Consider the following 13,850-nt stretch of genomic DNA (forward strand, 5'->3'; position numbering starts at 1 on the left):
TCAAAAATGGGATACTCTGGACTTCCTCATTTATCTCTTCATCTACATACATCTCAAAGTGAATTCTCAAATTCACTTCAGTCAATTCGATGACCCGAAATCCAGAGTATCTTCTACTTCATCACTAAACATTTCCAAATGGATCCAGGTTCTTTTAAAATTTCCATTATTTAATTTTTTATATTTATTTCGGCTTCTGTAAAATCTGTCGGCTACATTTCTTTAACAGAGAATTCGTGGTACAGCATCCACACCACATTGAACACATTAATATGTGGTGGCATTTTCTATTTGAAAGCCACAGCTGGTTTAAAAAAGTAGATTCAAAAACATTGAGGTATACAACAATGCATTTTCATGCGAAAGACTTTTCAGCATTAAACAAAACAACAAAAACTTATTGCAACTCGCTAATTTGTTTCACTTGTGTAAAATAAAAGTGTAGGAAATGCACAATTAGACTAAAACATATATATTCAAACTCAATATTTCAAACACTTTTGAATGCAAAATACCCAAAAATAACTTTACAACCGATTTAAACTCATTCGGAGGAAACACGGACAGTTCATTTAAGAATTTGCCGCTTTTCTCTGAATCCTCGCCAAGTAAATGTTGATTTGTATTCATTTTTCACAGCTTTTTTGTTGCAATTTCGCAGCTACTTTTTTAAGATTACATATTTTGAGCTATCAACTAACGCTTGTAAAAGGTCGAATTCTATGAGTTCAGCTTGGGAGCGTTTCCTTATAAGAAAAATGTAGATAGAGCGAGAACTTTTTCTACAGTAAGAACAAAAAATCAAGATCTGCATATAATGAGAAAATTCAGTTATAGCAACATTTTTTTAAAGCAATTGTGAGCTCTCGTCATAACGGGCTTTTAATTTTAATTCGCTTTGTTGGTAGAATCCACGTAAAAATATGAAGTTTCACCAAATCTTTTTATTCGTCACAACTTTCCAAAAATAATAAATGTAAACATTCCTTGACTAGGCAAAAAACTGAAGTATTTTTTTAATAAAAAAGGCACATTAATTCACCAGTTTATACAATCAATAAGACACATTGAATCAAATCACTATAGATAGGAACAAACAATGACATATGCGGGAAACTTTATCACAAGCTTATTGCACACTTTGATTGTATAATATATACATATATGTTCACTGATACAGTAAAACCTGTCAACTTGGACACCTCCCTTCATTGGACGGTTTTAAATGGAAACTGCCATAATTCTATAACACTGAATGTCCATGAGGCTGTACCTCTGTAATATCTTGGACAGATATGCAGGTGTGCAACTTAAACAGGTATTACTGTACATTTTTTGAATAAAATTTATTTATATTTAACAACAACCTAAATTTTTATCCCTAAGCGCACAGAGTTATGAAAATAACCGTCAGAATATAGTTATTTCACAGGGAGCACCATTAATCTCTCGTCAAGAAAGCAATGCATAGGTTTTTGAAAAGTCAGGAAATATTTAAAAAAATTCACGCCTCATGGAATATTGAAATAAGCACAGACACGCAGGAAATTGGGCTTGGTGTTTAAAAAAAAAGAAAGATGAGATTTATTATCGGCTGACAATACTGATGCTATGTTTTGTTCTGTTTCTCTCAAAGTTTGTAGACTTCTCGTCATATTGCAGGTAGTACAAGTTCGAATGTAGTGTAACCCCCCCCCCCCCCCACAAACAGAATTACCCCAGACACCCGTACACCATTCCAATTTTAATATTAACTTGAAAATGTTGTCCAAGACAGTGCATAACTTCAGGTTTAAAAAAACTTCATTTGTGTGCGTCTGTATTCAAAAACAAAGTTATTGGGAATATTGACAGGAAGGGCTCTCTCTCTCACCCAACATTTATACAGATATTAAGAAGATGAGCGCCAAATATTTGGGGAAGAGTCTTTGGTGTCCATCGGCTGCATACACGCTTACCCTGATGTGTATATTTTTTTGCTCAACTTTATATCATTCCGTGAAACATATATTTTTTAAATGTTTCCTGATGTTTGAATAACCTTGCACAATGTATCTACAGGGTTACCATAATTGAACTGACACAACTCAAGACCATTTGTAGTTTGATGTAACTACTGGAAGGACATTTTGTACAGGGACATAAGAAGCAGAAAACTTGCATAAAACGCAGGTAAGATAATTTACAAGTAAATGTGAATTCTTGTCTACATAGGCTTAAGTAACAGCATCACATTTGGTCTACAAAAGGATGGGGGGGGGGGACTTCAATCAGGACATTCAATTATTGTCAATTATTATTATGCATGTTATGTTGCCCCTCAGAAAGTGTGGTTAGTGAAATTATTTTACTTTCATGAAAAAATTTTGGAAACAGAAGTTTAAAGAAACTGGATTGCCTGCAGTCGTTCCGGGTCGAGGTCCGAAACATGAAGTCTTGGAAGACTTAAATAAATTGCAACTAGGATATTTGAAGACGCAAAAGAGTTCTTCAGAGATGTTGCACTTAGCTGCACAGAATGTTGTGCATAGGACGTAATTCTTGGTCCATGAGAATGATGTGTACATTGAACATGAATTTCAAAGTCACGAATAAAAAGTGATGTTTCAGTTCAGTTTCGCCACTGTACTTAATACCTTTTGCTGTCTAAGTCATTAACTATTTTAAAGCACTATATTTACCCTTATCAGCGAATTTTGAAACTAAATGAGCCTATGCACAATTACGCACCATTTTTAGATCAAACTTTGAATGGCTTTGAGTGTCAGTTTAATTATGTTTATACACACACAATTAACCATCTGTTGACTATCGATATAAAACATATCGCAGCCTGTGAGACTTCTCAACAAATGCTCTCACAGAAGCAAAAAGGGTGAAAACTTCATTAACAATAATCATAAAACTATTAAAAAAATTACCCGAAGATTGAAACAAAGGTAAAGCACACAATCAAAAATACAATGCTAAAAAATAAAATTCGGGAAAAGCCTATAACATTTGCAGTACCTGCAAAGCTTTTTAGATAAATGACTAGATTTTTATTTTCTTTGATTTTTTCATATAAAACATTTTCTAGTGGCAACAGATAGAATAACACATTCTCATATTGATATACATATTCTATTCACATTTTACAACAAATATATACAAATTTGAATCATTTCATTAAAAATAAATGACAGCGTTCAATATATTTGAATTGAAAATAAAAGCTTCAATGCTGTAACTAGTGTTTTCTCTGGACTTAGCAATGACGTAAGTCTTTGTGAAATGGTGGACAGTATACAAAAATGAAAGGCATATAGGTCAGCATGCATAATTTTTTTCTCAAAAGGCACAATATTTCCGGCAGGAACTATAATTATTTCAACATATACAAAAAAATTGCACGTCATTCGGGCATAGAAGGAATTACTGATGTTCCAAAGCAAAGATGGCTTAAATGTTTGTCTTATTTAAACTCGGGCATCTTCAACCTAATACTCGCAAGCATTACAGTGCTTACTGAAGAACCCAAGAGCACACATGACAATATCTTTGATTCAGTGTTAGTGAAATATTAATAGATTTTTCACCTCAATGAAACAAATATCACATTCACGAGGTGTTTGAAAATTAGCATTTATGTTGATTTCAATTCGTCTAAATGTCTCAGTTGCCACATAAGTGTTTTTTTTTATGATTGGAACAGATGCCACTCGAAAAGAAAAAAAAAAGATTGCAGCAACTCCCTTCCTTAAATTGTAAAGGATTCTTAAATATAAAAAGCATAAACCTGCTGAGCACTTATGGCAGGAAAGTATGTTTCATATAACCATGTGAATTGATAGGAAATCTTTAGTGTCATGCTGTCATAAGGCTACTCATTTGTTAGTGTCTAAATCAATGGACCAGATGAGTTCATTATCAGAAAAAATGATCTTCATAACGGGACAAAAATGACTAGCGTCTCAAATTATCGAGGAGAATTACAATACATAAATTAATGTTTCTAGCAGTTATACTGTTATCACATAAATTTAGTATTCAAATGGATCACATTAGCTATGTTAATATATATAACATATATTTTTTTTATGTAGTTTCATTGAATTTCTATAAAAGAAAGCTACAACTTACAGATAAAAGTATAGTTTCTTGGTAGCGATTGATATGTGAAAAAAAAAGGAGGAGGATAAAAGTTTGATGAACGAAGTCCACCTTCCTACCCACTGATGAAACATGTTCAAATGACGAAATGATATGATGGAGAGAGAGGGACTTATATCCAAGTGACCTCAGAACAACAGTGACTGTACATATCGTGATAACTGCAGTATAGACCAGTTTACATAGTCCTATTCAGTAGACCACTCCGTCTTGTGTTAACCCTGTGTGTCCTGGCCGAAACTTTTTCTCTTGGCATATCTCCAGCACCCTTGTTATTGGTAAGAGAATTGTAACAATTAAAAATAAACATTTTTCACACAATTAAAAACTTACAATAAACTAAAGAAAAAGAGTTATCAAGAGCTTACTTTCTTTCGAATTGTTTCTAAGATGTTGCTAATGTTGCGCAACGTGTTTGATTGCACATATTTCAAAAGGAATTTATCGAACGAAGGATGTTCCATCAGATTTTCATATATCCTCCGACCATAATACCTGTGAAATTAATAGGGATTAGTTTAAGGGAAAAACATCAATAAAACATCACTCCATTTTGGTATAACTAGAGATTACTGTACTTGGGAAAAGCATGTAAGTTATGTTACTGCAAAAAAAGGGAGAAAGTTTTAGAAATACATGCATATTTAAAAATGTTCACTTTTGGTAGTTTATCATGTATATAAATTTTTTCCCAAACCTTGTTAATGGAGTTCCATCCATGAGAAATTGTGCAGTGATAGGAAATACTTTTTCCGTGACGTCTTTGGCAGCTAATACTCTGGAGGCACCCATCTTTTCAACCACACCAAGCAACGAATGGGCGGCGGTTTTACGAACGGCACCATTTCGATGGCTGTAGAAGAATAATTGTAAAAATTAGTTTTTTTAAACGTATCATACAGTAAAAGATAGACACCATCTTTGAAGGTGTTTGCGGAGAATTTGCGACATCAGAGAAGATAAGCTATTCCGTGCGTTTACAACTCTATTGGAGAAAAACTCCCTGCAACACAACAACCTGGAATCATCCTTAACTAATTGAAACTGGTGTTCCCCCCTCCCCCGAGTCATGACATTTGAAAGACGGTGTGACAACATTTCATGATAGATTATATCAGTCCCCTTGAAAATCTTATATACTTCAATCATATCTCCACGATGCCTAAGTTGTTCCAAAGGAAACATATATTCAACAAATCAAGTCTCTCTTCATAGCTTAAGTCTTGCATACCCGGCTGTGCTCTAGTGGATTTTCTTTGCACCCCTTCAACAAAGTCTGTATCCTTCTGAAGATAGGGTCTCCAAAACTGTACGGCATACTCTAGGCCAGAACAAGCTAAGCCTCTGAAAAGCAGAATTATGACTCTGGGAGAGCGCTACGAGACCTTTTTAAGAATCGAACTGAGCATTCTATTCATTCTTTTGACAACTGTGGAACAATATTCAGTGAACAATGTAGAATTATATGAGATAAACAGTATATTATTTTTGAAGAATCTCTCCACACCATGCTACTAATTATGTCTGATTATAATCAGACGAACAAATATTTATTCATCGGTGAGCTATTCCTAATTTACTTCTTTTGACGTCTTTTTTAGGATAAACCTCATATATTTAAATTTCGGAACACTACGAAAGAATGAAACAGGAAATACCTGGCTCCACCAGCAATGATGGCTAAAGCAGCTTTGTTTGGTGTGACAGCATCCAACAGCAACTTCATTACTTTCTCAATGTCCTCACGGATAAAACCGACAGTTTCACCCGATTTGCTCAGAAGCGTGCTCGCAACAAGATCTAGATCCTATTGAAAAACATGGAAAATATAAGGGTTCAAAAGAAGTTTGACTAAAAATTATACTGATTTACAAAAACAGTAACCAATATAACATGAGGAATTAGTAATAATTATAAAAAAAGATACACATTACGAATATCAGACACCACAGAAGTAACACAGGATTCAAACTACATGCCTTTATTACCCTTTCCAGACGAAATATGCCCTAGTAGGCAACAGTGTGGAAACCACATGTGGCTTGGTCAAGATGTACCGATTCATACGGGGGTGGGGGGTGGTAAGGATCTAGCGAAATTCAAGTCCTTTTAGGATAACTTTATGTGGTCAGCAGTATTCCCAAAGCTATTACGTCTACTTAAATCGTGATAACCTGAGTTTACATACAGCAATCCCTCTCGAGTTTATCCTAAGAAAAAAAAAATAAAGGTGTCTAGTTTAAGCACAAGAGGAAACAAACCTGCTCCATATGCCTCTTCAAGGATGAGAACAGTTCCCCGACTGCCATTATAGCTGACCTTGAGACAGATGAACGCAGATTCTTCACTTCGGCGAGGAGACCAAGAACAACTGCATGAAGTTGGGGCAAGAGGGTATCTGGATGAAGTTGTGCCAACCTTGATATCGTTTGGATCCCTTCAATCTTTCCCATCCTTGGAGAAAAGACATGAATAATTATAATATTTATGAAGCAAGAGAATAATTATAAAAAGCGATCACATAATAACATAGGCATCCCTTGCTTTACGTGATTGATTGGTTCTGCCAAATAATTGTGTAAAGTTAATTGTATTTAACATGGGTGAGATAGGAAGAATGACAAAAAAATAAATTTAACTTCCAGCAGCAAAATAATTTTGTTTTTGAATGAATTGATTTTTCAAACTTTTAAATACATATTGAAATTTAAGTTATATGAATGAATTTAATTACAACTTTTCTGTTTTCAGTAATTCTGGTGTGTGAGTGTGGATGTTATCCTCCCTGAAGAGCCTGGTATGATACAGTCTAGATTCAGGTATATATAACAAGCAGCATTCTTTATTTCTTTAAGAAAACTTCAGTAACATGAGAATTCCCACAGGATTCGGAATATCTCTTGAAAATGTGAAAATTCTAGTTTCATTAGGATCTTTTCCTTTAGTTAAAATTTGATAGCATTGTCAATGTTATCAAAAAATGTTGATTAGTGAGATCTGGTGAATTGGATTAGAGAAGGGGTTTTCAAACTGTGAGCCAGCAATCTTTGTCAGGGGCACCACAAAGTGATGGACCTAACAAAGATTTTATGAAGAGATCCTTTGTTACACTGCTCTGGGGAGTCACAGATCAGCATTGATAGGAGGAAGGGAAGCCACGGGCGGAAAAAGTTTGAGAACCCTTAGATTAGAGCATTTGTTCCACCTTTAGCTCATCTAAATTATGAAAACAAATGGATTTTGTCATTTTAACTACGTCATATCTTTAATTTGCAAGCCCATTTTCATTTTTTCATGATTAACGTCAAACCCTAGGTCAAATTCTCCAGGTTGCGATTGCTAAAATCAACTTTTCAAAATCGTCTTATAGCAAAATCACGTACAGTGAGAATGCATAAAACGAGAAATATAATTAAAATATTATAATATATAAATACATTGCTGGAACTCACAAGAGAAGTGATCTCACTGAAGGAAAATTACGAAAAAATATATTTCGCTCCACCATTGACAAAAACCTGGCTACGCCAGTGATGATACTTTCAAGTACCACCAACTTTTCAATCCTGTAACATCTCTTACATTCGTTGTTGGTGTGTTAATATTTGAAGTATAAGGGCTACTTACAAAGTATAACTACTTTACGATTTACAGATGACAGCTGAAGTGTAGGACAAATAGTTTTTTAAATATGTTAATTAATAAAATTCAGTTAGATGTTTCGCCCTGTAAAACTGTTTACTGTATCACACAAAAATGTAATGCAGTAAGACACTGATTTTATAAAATGTTCTCTAATAAATTTATAAAAACAAATTTTATGGCTTTCTTTGTGGTAAATTAAATAAATATTCATTATTATGTATTATTCAACATATTTGAATTTTTATTTTTCTATTTTAAGCATATATTCTGACATCAATATTTATTTATGGCCATCTTTAATCACCTGATTGGGCATTTTGCCTTTTGTGGCCTTCGTATAGCGCAGACTAAACTTTAACGTACCAGGTAAATTAAATTGTTGTGTGCTAAATAAGTTTTTTTGAAAAAAATTTGAGGCCTTGCAGAACTAAAATGACTTACCAAAAAATTGACACGATGATCATTTCATTTTTTCATAATGTAGTAGATAAAGGTTAAAAGAAAAAAATGTTTATTAATAACTCCTCCAATAACTATTTGCTTATACCGTGACTAAAATCCCAGTGGAGTACATGATTATAGATCATGATAATTATCCTGTCTATAGTTTAGACTTAGAGACAATAAAAGTCCTATCATTTAAGAGACAGCCATTATCTTGAAATTAAGAAAAAAAGTAATAATCGCCTTACCAGGTCTCAGTTGACAAGCACTTCAATGCTTTCTTCAGAGCTTCATCTGGATTCGGATAAGGTGATAAACTTGCGTTCTGTGTGTCATCATAGAGATTCATGGAACTCGCAGCCAAATTTTTCTTGGACATTTGGCCATGGTTTCGCACCGCAGATTGTGCCAGTCTAAATTGAGAAGTTTGATAAAATGAATGGAAAAAAAACTACTTGTTTTTCTTTCAAAATTGTGAGTGTTATTGCGTTGGTTGGTTATGTTAGTGTTCATCATCCTTTCATACTTTAAGAACCCTTTACCCCCAACAAATTCATAGGAGGCTTGCATAACAGATATGTGTGTAAGTGCACTCCTAGAAATACATAAGAGGCATGTGTGTACTCCTAGTAATGGGTGAGACATTCCTACTCCTAGTAATGGGTGAGACATTCCTACTCCTAGTAATGGGTGAGACATTCCTACTCCTAGTAATGGGTGAGACATTCCTACTCCTAGTAATGGGTGAGACATTCCTACTCCTAGTAATGGGTGAGACATTCCTACTCCTAGTAATGGGTGAGACATTCCTACTCCTAGATATAAATTGGAAATATACAGTATTTGTGCCATTAATGCACAGGAAACTTTCAAACTACTAGAAATGCATAGTGGAGGAATGCTTACTCCTAGAACTTCACAGTCAATGCTCATATCCCTAGAAATGTGTAGGAGGCATGCTTGCTTCTAGAAATGCATAGGTGGCATGCATTATGAACGAATGCCCCAGAAGTTCTCAAACCCTCTATAATTGTGTGAAAAGTATACATGTTCTTATAAAAGTGTGGGAGTTGTGTGAATTCCTAGAAAGGTACATGAGACACAAACACCCTCTTGAAACATGTAGAAGTTGCTAATACTCCTAGAAATGACTAGGGGTTCTGTGTATCCCTAAAAAAATACCTATGAATCTTTACCCCCCCCCCCCCCCTTTTTGTGTATAGGAACAAATGTATATGCATAACTATCATTATACACTTTATTTTAATATTTTACTCATTTTATTTGTTAATAGTTTTTAAGTAACCACTGAATGACATATATTGTCCCCTGGGGATATAGGTATCACTGGGAATTGTAGAACAACAGATGACTGAAACTAAAATGTGCTTAATGATTTCCCAAGCACAAGAATATTTTCTAAAATCATCTTCTTTGAGTTTTGACACTGCATAGAATGAACGGTACTCCCTCATTATATTTAGCTGTTGAGGGGCATCATCAATACAAATGAGAATATGAAGGCACAAAAAAAACCATTGTCTAACTTACTGTATATTTCTTCTCGTTGCACTGGTCATTTTCAAAGAGGAAGACCTGGTAAGAGTTTTTGCAGAATCTGCAAACATAGTATGAAAAATCAATACAACTGAATTTTTTTTATTTAAATCAGATATTTTGATTTGAATTAACTGACTGCTTACTAATTAAAACAAATCTTGTTAATCAATAAGAATTAAGGCCATACCGAGGGGGAAGGACTTAAGGGGTCAGCCCCCCCAAAAATGTGAATGGATGACTGGTGGCAACTCAGTATCACATATGGTGCTGACAGATTTGCTGAAATAAGTAAATGCATTTGCTGCAATCAACAATTCGAGGGTGCAGGGCATTGTAATGTGGTAGGCCTGGTGCAACCTGGGTAACGCAAATTCTACTACAAGTCATTGTACCACTTGATTATTGCTTGGCACAGTATAATCTTGATGGTCCTTGCACCAATAAAAAACGAACTCCAACCCAAACCGAAGGTGCATATGCACCCTTGATTGGTTGATAGCAGGTATCTCAGCAAATCATTGGTGAAATATGATATTTGTTTTTGGTGAAGTGCTCTTGTGAACTCTTAAAAATTTGTCCAACGAATTTAGAATCACCCTGTATATTTATCAGATCTTCTATACTTCTTTTAACAAACTTTACTACATATCAACAACATGCATACCATACTAGGGGTTACATTTATTTCAATATTAATGAAGTTATATAAAGGAAAAATGGAATTTTTAAATTTTGTGATTTAAATCAATGATTTAAAAAATATCAAATGATTTAAATTGTGATTTTAATAACGATTTAAATTAAATTGGCGTACTGCAAACCAATTTAAAATCTAATTAACTAGAAATTGTATGAATCAAAGAAAACTAAAATAATTTACACGTATACAGTCAAATCTTGATATAGTGCCAACCCTGCTTAACACCAAAAATGCTTAGTGAACAAATGTACCATATATAAAGATTTACAACACGTTTAATTGAGGTTCGTTATAATGCTAAACTAAGATTAGCTCGTTTTGCAGAATTCTGCATAACCAATGATGTTGTTAAATCAGGGTTTGGTTAACTTAGTCAAATGCAAAACTTCAAGTGCTTGGCATAGAATGTCATACGTTGAACAGTTTAAAATTCAGACAAACGACCATTTTAAAACATCCTATTAGGCAATGATAAACATTTTTCAGCACAGGTAAAGCTTTTTGGAAACATTGCTGGAAGCCATCTTTTGAAATCACCCATAATGTCCCCAGAGAGATTTTGCTTTTTACCTCATCCGATGTCATAAAACGACATCCCTACAGATATTGTTTTAACAGTGGGAACAAGTAAACTATAAATTAATGATGTGCCACTGTCCACATGACCAAATCTCAGGCCGTTTGTAACTAACAGAGATTTGCAAAAAATATAAAATGCCTAGATAATACTTTTCATTTACCGTTTTATCTTCTAGAACCAAGTTTCGCAAACTTTTTGTTTCACATCACCCCCTTCTTCAGAAATTATTTTCTCTCATCTCCCCCAACTCAAGCGAGCCCATAGGATCTTATGTTATACCTGTAGCTTCTATTGCCCCCTTGGACCAATTCCATTGCCCAAGAGGGAGCGATATTGCCCACTTTGCGAAACAGTGCTCTAGAATAAAATTACATCATTTGCAGGAGTACATCTCTTATAAACATCCTGATGTGTGGCAAAGTCCACAGCAGTCATTTTAAAATGGTCCCTGGTCATGCTCAATTTATGGTTTATCGATTTCCACTGTTTAAACAGAATCTGCAGCGATGCAATTTTGTGTCATCAGACAAGGTAAAAGTAGCATCATGGGGCACATTCAGTAATTCTTCCAGAAAGTACATGGCAAGTGGAAAAACGGTATCACCCTAAAAAGGGATTATTTTGAAAATGTTCATGCATGAGGATTACAAAGTATTTAAGGTGAGGAATTTCATGCCAAGTCCCAGAACTTTTGAGCTCTTCTACATCCATTAATAAACACTGTTCATTCAACATTTTCTTAACGAATTTTATAATAGAATGAGAAAAAAAATAATGTTTTTAATTTTTTTAGGAAAGAAGAAAACGCTCCTGTGTTGTGTGAATCCTTCAATACAACTTAATGAATGCCAGGACTCTGCCACTGGACTTATCCCATTGCAGAGATATTTTCCAACCCAGCTTTGTGGCAGAGTCTGAAACAAAGTATGTGTGCACCTAACAGTCTGAGTCAACACCACCTACAGAACAAGGCCTCCGTTTGTGACAAAGTTTGTGACGTCACTGAAGAAGAAGGAAAAAAAAGGTAAAGATATCGCATGCTATATCCAATGGAAATAGTAAAACGGCCTTCTTAAGTGAAGTCACAAGCTTTGTGCGGAGGCCTTGTTCTGTAGGTGGTGTTCTCTGAGTGCATCTCAAGTGTTGTGTCTGGTTTCTTAGTGTTACCATATATATTTTGAATTGTGAATTAAATGTAATGATTGAGTATTTGTATTGTTGTAGGCCTGTTGCTCTCTGTGGTGAGACTTTTTACCGGGAAGATCAGTTCGCATTCATGCCTCAAAGTATTTTAATAGAACTGAACGTTCACACATTCAATTGGAATAAGCTAAAATCCCATCCATAATATAGTGGAATAGCTATTATTTATTCTCAAAAAACTGGGAGAAAATATTATCCACTTTAAATTATACTGTTCAACAGAATTAGAAGTGTTAATACAGAATCTATCATAATAATCCAAAGGTACACATATGTGTACCTTGTTTTAAATGATTTTCGCAATTACTCCTTTTCAAGTTAAGACCTGAGGCACATATATGTGTACCTAACTTAAATGGCCCTAGTAAACATATTGACATAAATTAATTAAAAAATAATTATTTTTAAAGGGCATTTTGACATACAATAGACGCAAATCGACCAAAAAAAAAAGAAGAATTTTTAGCAGTTTTGGCTCAGGTCAGGTGTGAAGAGAATATGTTAATAATGAGAAGTGTATACCACTTTTCTTTGGAGTGATCTGTGACGAGTTCTTCAAAGTGGGCTCAGGTGGCACAATAGGAACAAATGGAGGACTTGGCGATTTTGGTGGTGTAGATGACTTAGAGTGGCACAAAACATGGCTGCCATTTTGATCATTCCCATTAATGGTGACACTCTCATGCTGCGCTCTATGATCTTCAGTCTTCTCACTTTCTGTGGAATCGTCACTATACTGCTGCCGTAACTGCCGTTCTTTCTCCTCGTGCAATCGCCTCTCCAGAAGCTGTTTGTGTTCTTGTTGAGCTTTCTCTCTGGCGATTCTCCTTTCCTCGCTTTCTCTCAGCATTTCTTGTTTCTTCCTCAGCATTTTTTCTCTGGAAATTTTGGTTGTTGCGATGTTCAAAGCATCCTAGAATATAATCCCATACGTACTTACATGTAATAAGCAATCAATCATTCAAAAAAATTAATGTTGAACACAAACTGGATAAATGTTTCGCTGAAACTGCTAAAGGCTTATTTAAATTTGTATCCAAATTTGTGGCTGTACTGATGACACAGGACACCCTATTTCTTACTTACAGTAACATTAATATCACATATTCATTTTCTATTATTTTAGTCCAAGCAAATATCACCTCAATCACTTCAGATCATCAAGGCTCTACTATATGTAGGCTCAGTTTGGGACATAAGACTTTGCTTCCCAAGTACATACGTTCAAACAAAAATACTGTTGGCAATGAAATTATTATTTTCAAGTAAAATTTACAAATTTTTGGAATATTTTAATACATATTTTCCAAGTATATCACATTATAAAAATGTTTATCGTGTAGTAGAGCTTTGAGCTTCTATCGACAGAGGGATGTAGCTGGGCGAAGGATGGCTGGTCTGGTAATCCCTTCAGTGACGAATCAAGTTTGCCTCAGCAAATGCAAGAAGCACCATGGGGTTAGAGAGCTGGGTTTCCAATAAATCTATAACTTATAAGGACAAAATAAATTTAGCTGTGATCAACAGGGTTTTTTTTTTCATTCACAGGGATCATCTCTATTAACC

At 34.6% G+C, this 13,850-nt stretch overlaps 1 protein-coding gene across 1 annotated transcript in view; it reads right to left on the reverse strand.

Moving 5' to 3' along the window:
- Positions 1-992: 992 nt before the first annotated feature.
- LOC149081438 (TOG array regulator of axonemal microtubules protein 1) overlaps positions 993-13,850 on the reverse strand; it is a 48,801-nt gene continuing 35,943 nt past the window's right edge. Inside the window, exons 8-15 of the mRNA XM_089238370.1 lie at positions 12,807-13,197; positions 9,793-9,859; positions 8,490-8,654; positions 6,414-6,606; positions 5,811-5,959; positions 4,850-5,005; positions 4,521-4,647; positions 993-4,420 (exon numbers count right to left, since the gene is read on the reverse strand). Coding sequence (XP_089094496.1) covers positions 4,331-4,420; positions 4,521-4,647; positions 4,850-5,005; positions 5,811-5,959; positions 6,414-6,606; positions 8,490-8,654; positions 9,793-9,859; positions 12,807-13,197 — 1,338 coding nt within the window. The 3' untranslated portion in view covers positions 993-4,330. The remainder of the gene's footprint in view (positions 4,421-4,520; positions 4,648-4,849; positions 5,006-5,810; positions 5,960-6,413; positions 6,607-8,489; positions 8,655-9,792; positions 9,860-12,806; positions 13,198-13,850) is intronic.

This window comes from Pholcus phalangioides, unplaced genomic scaffold (assembly GCF_987345545.1).
Source record: "Pholcus phalangioides strain wild (caught in Gottingen) unplaced genomic scaffold, Ppha-v1.0 ptg000010l_1, whole genome shotgun sequence".
Classification (NCBI taxonomy): domain Eukaryota; kingdom Metazoa; phylum Arthropoda; class Arachnida; order Araneae; family Pholcidae; genus Pholcus; species Pholcus phalangioides.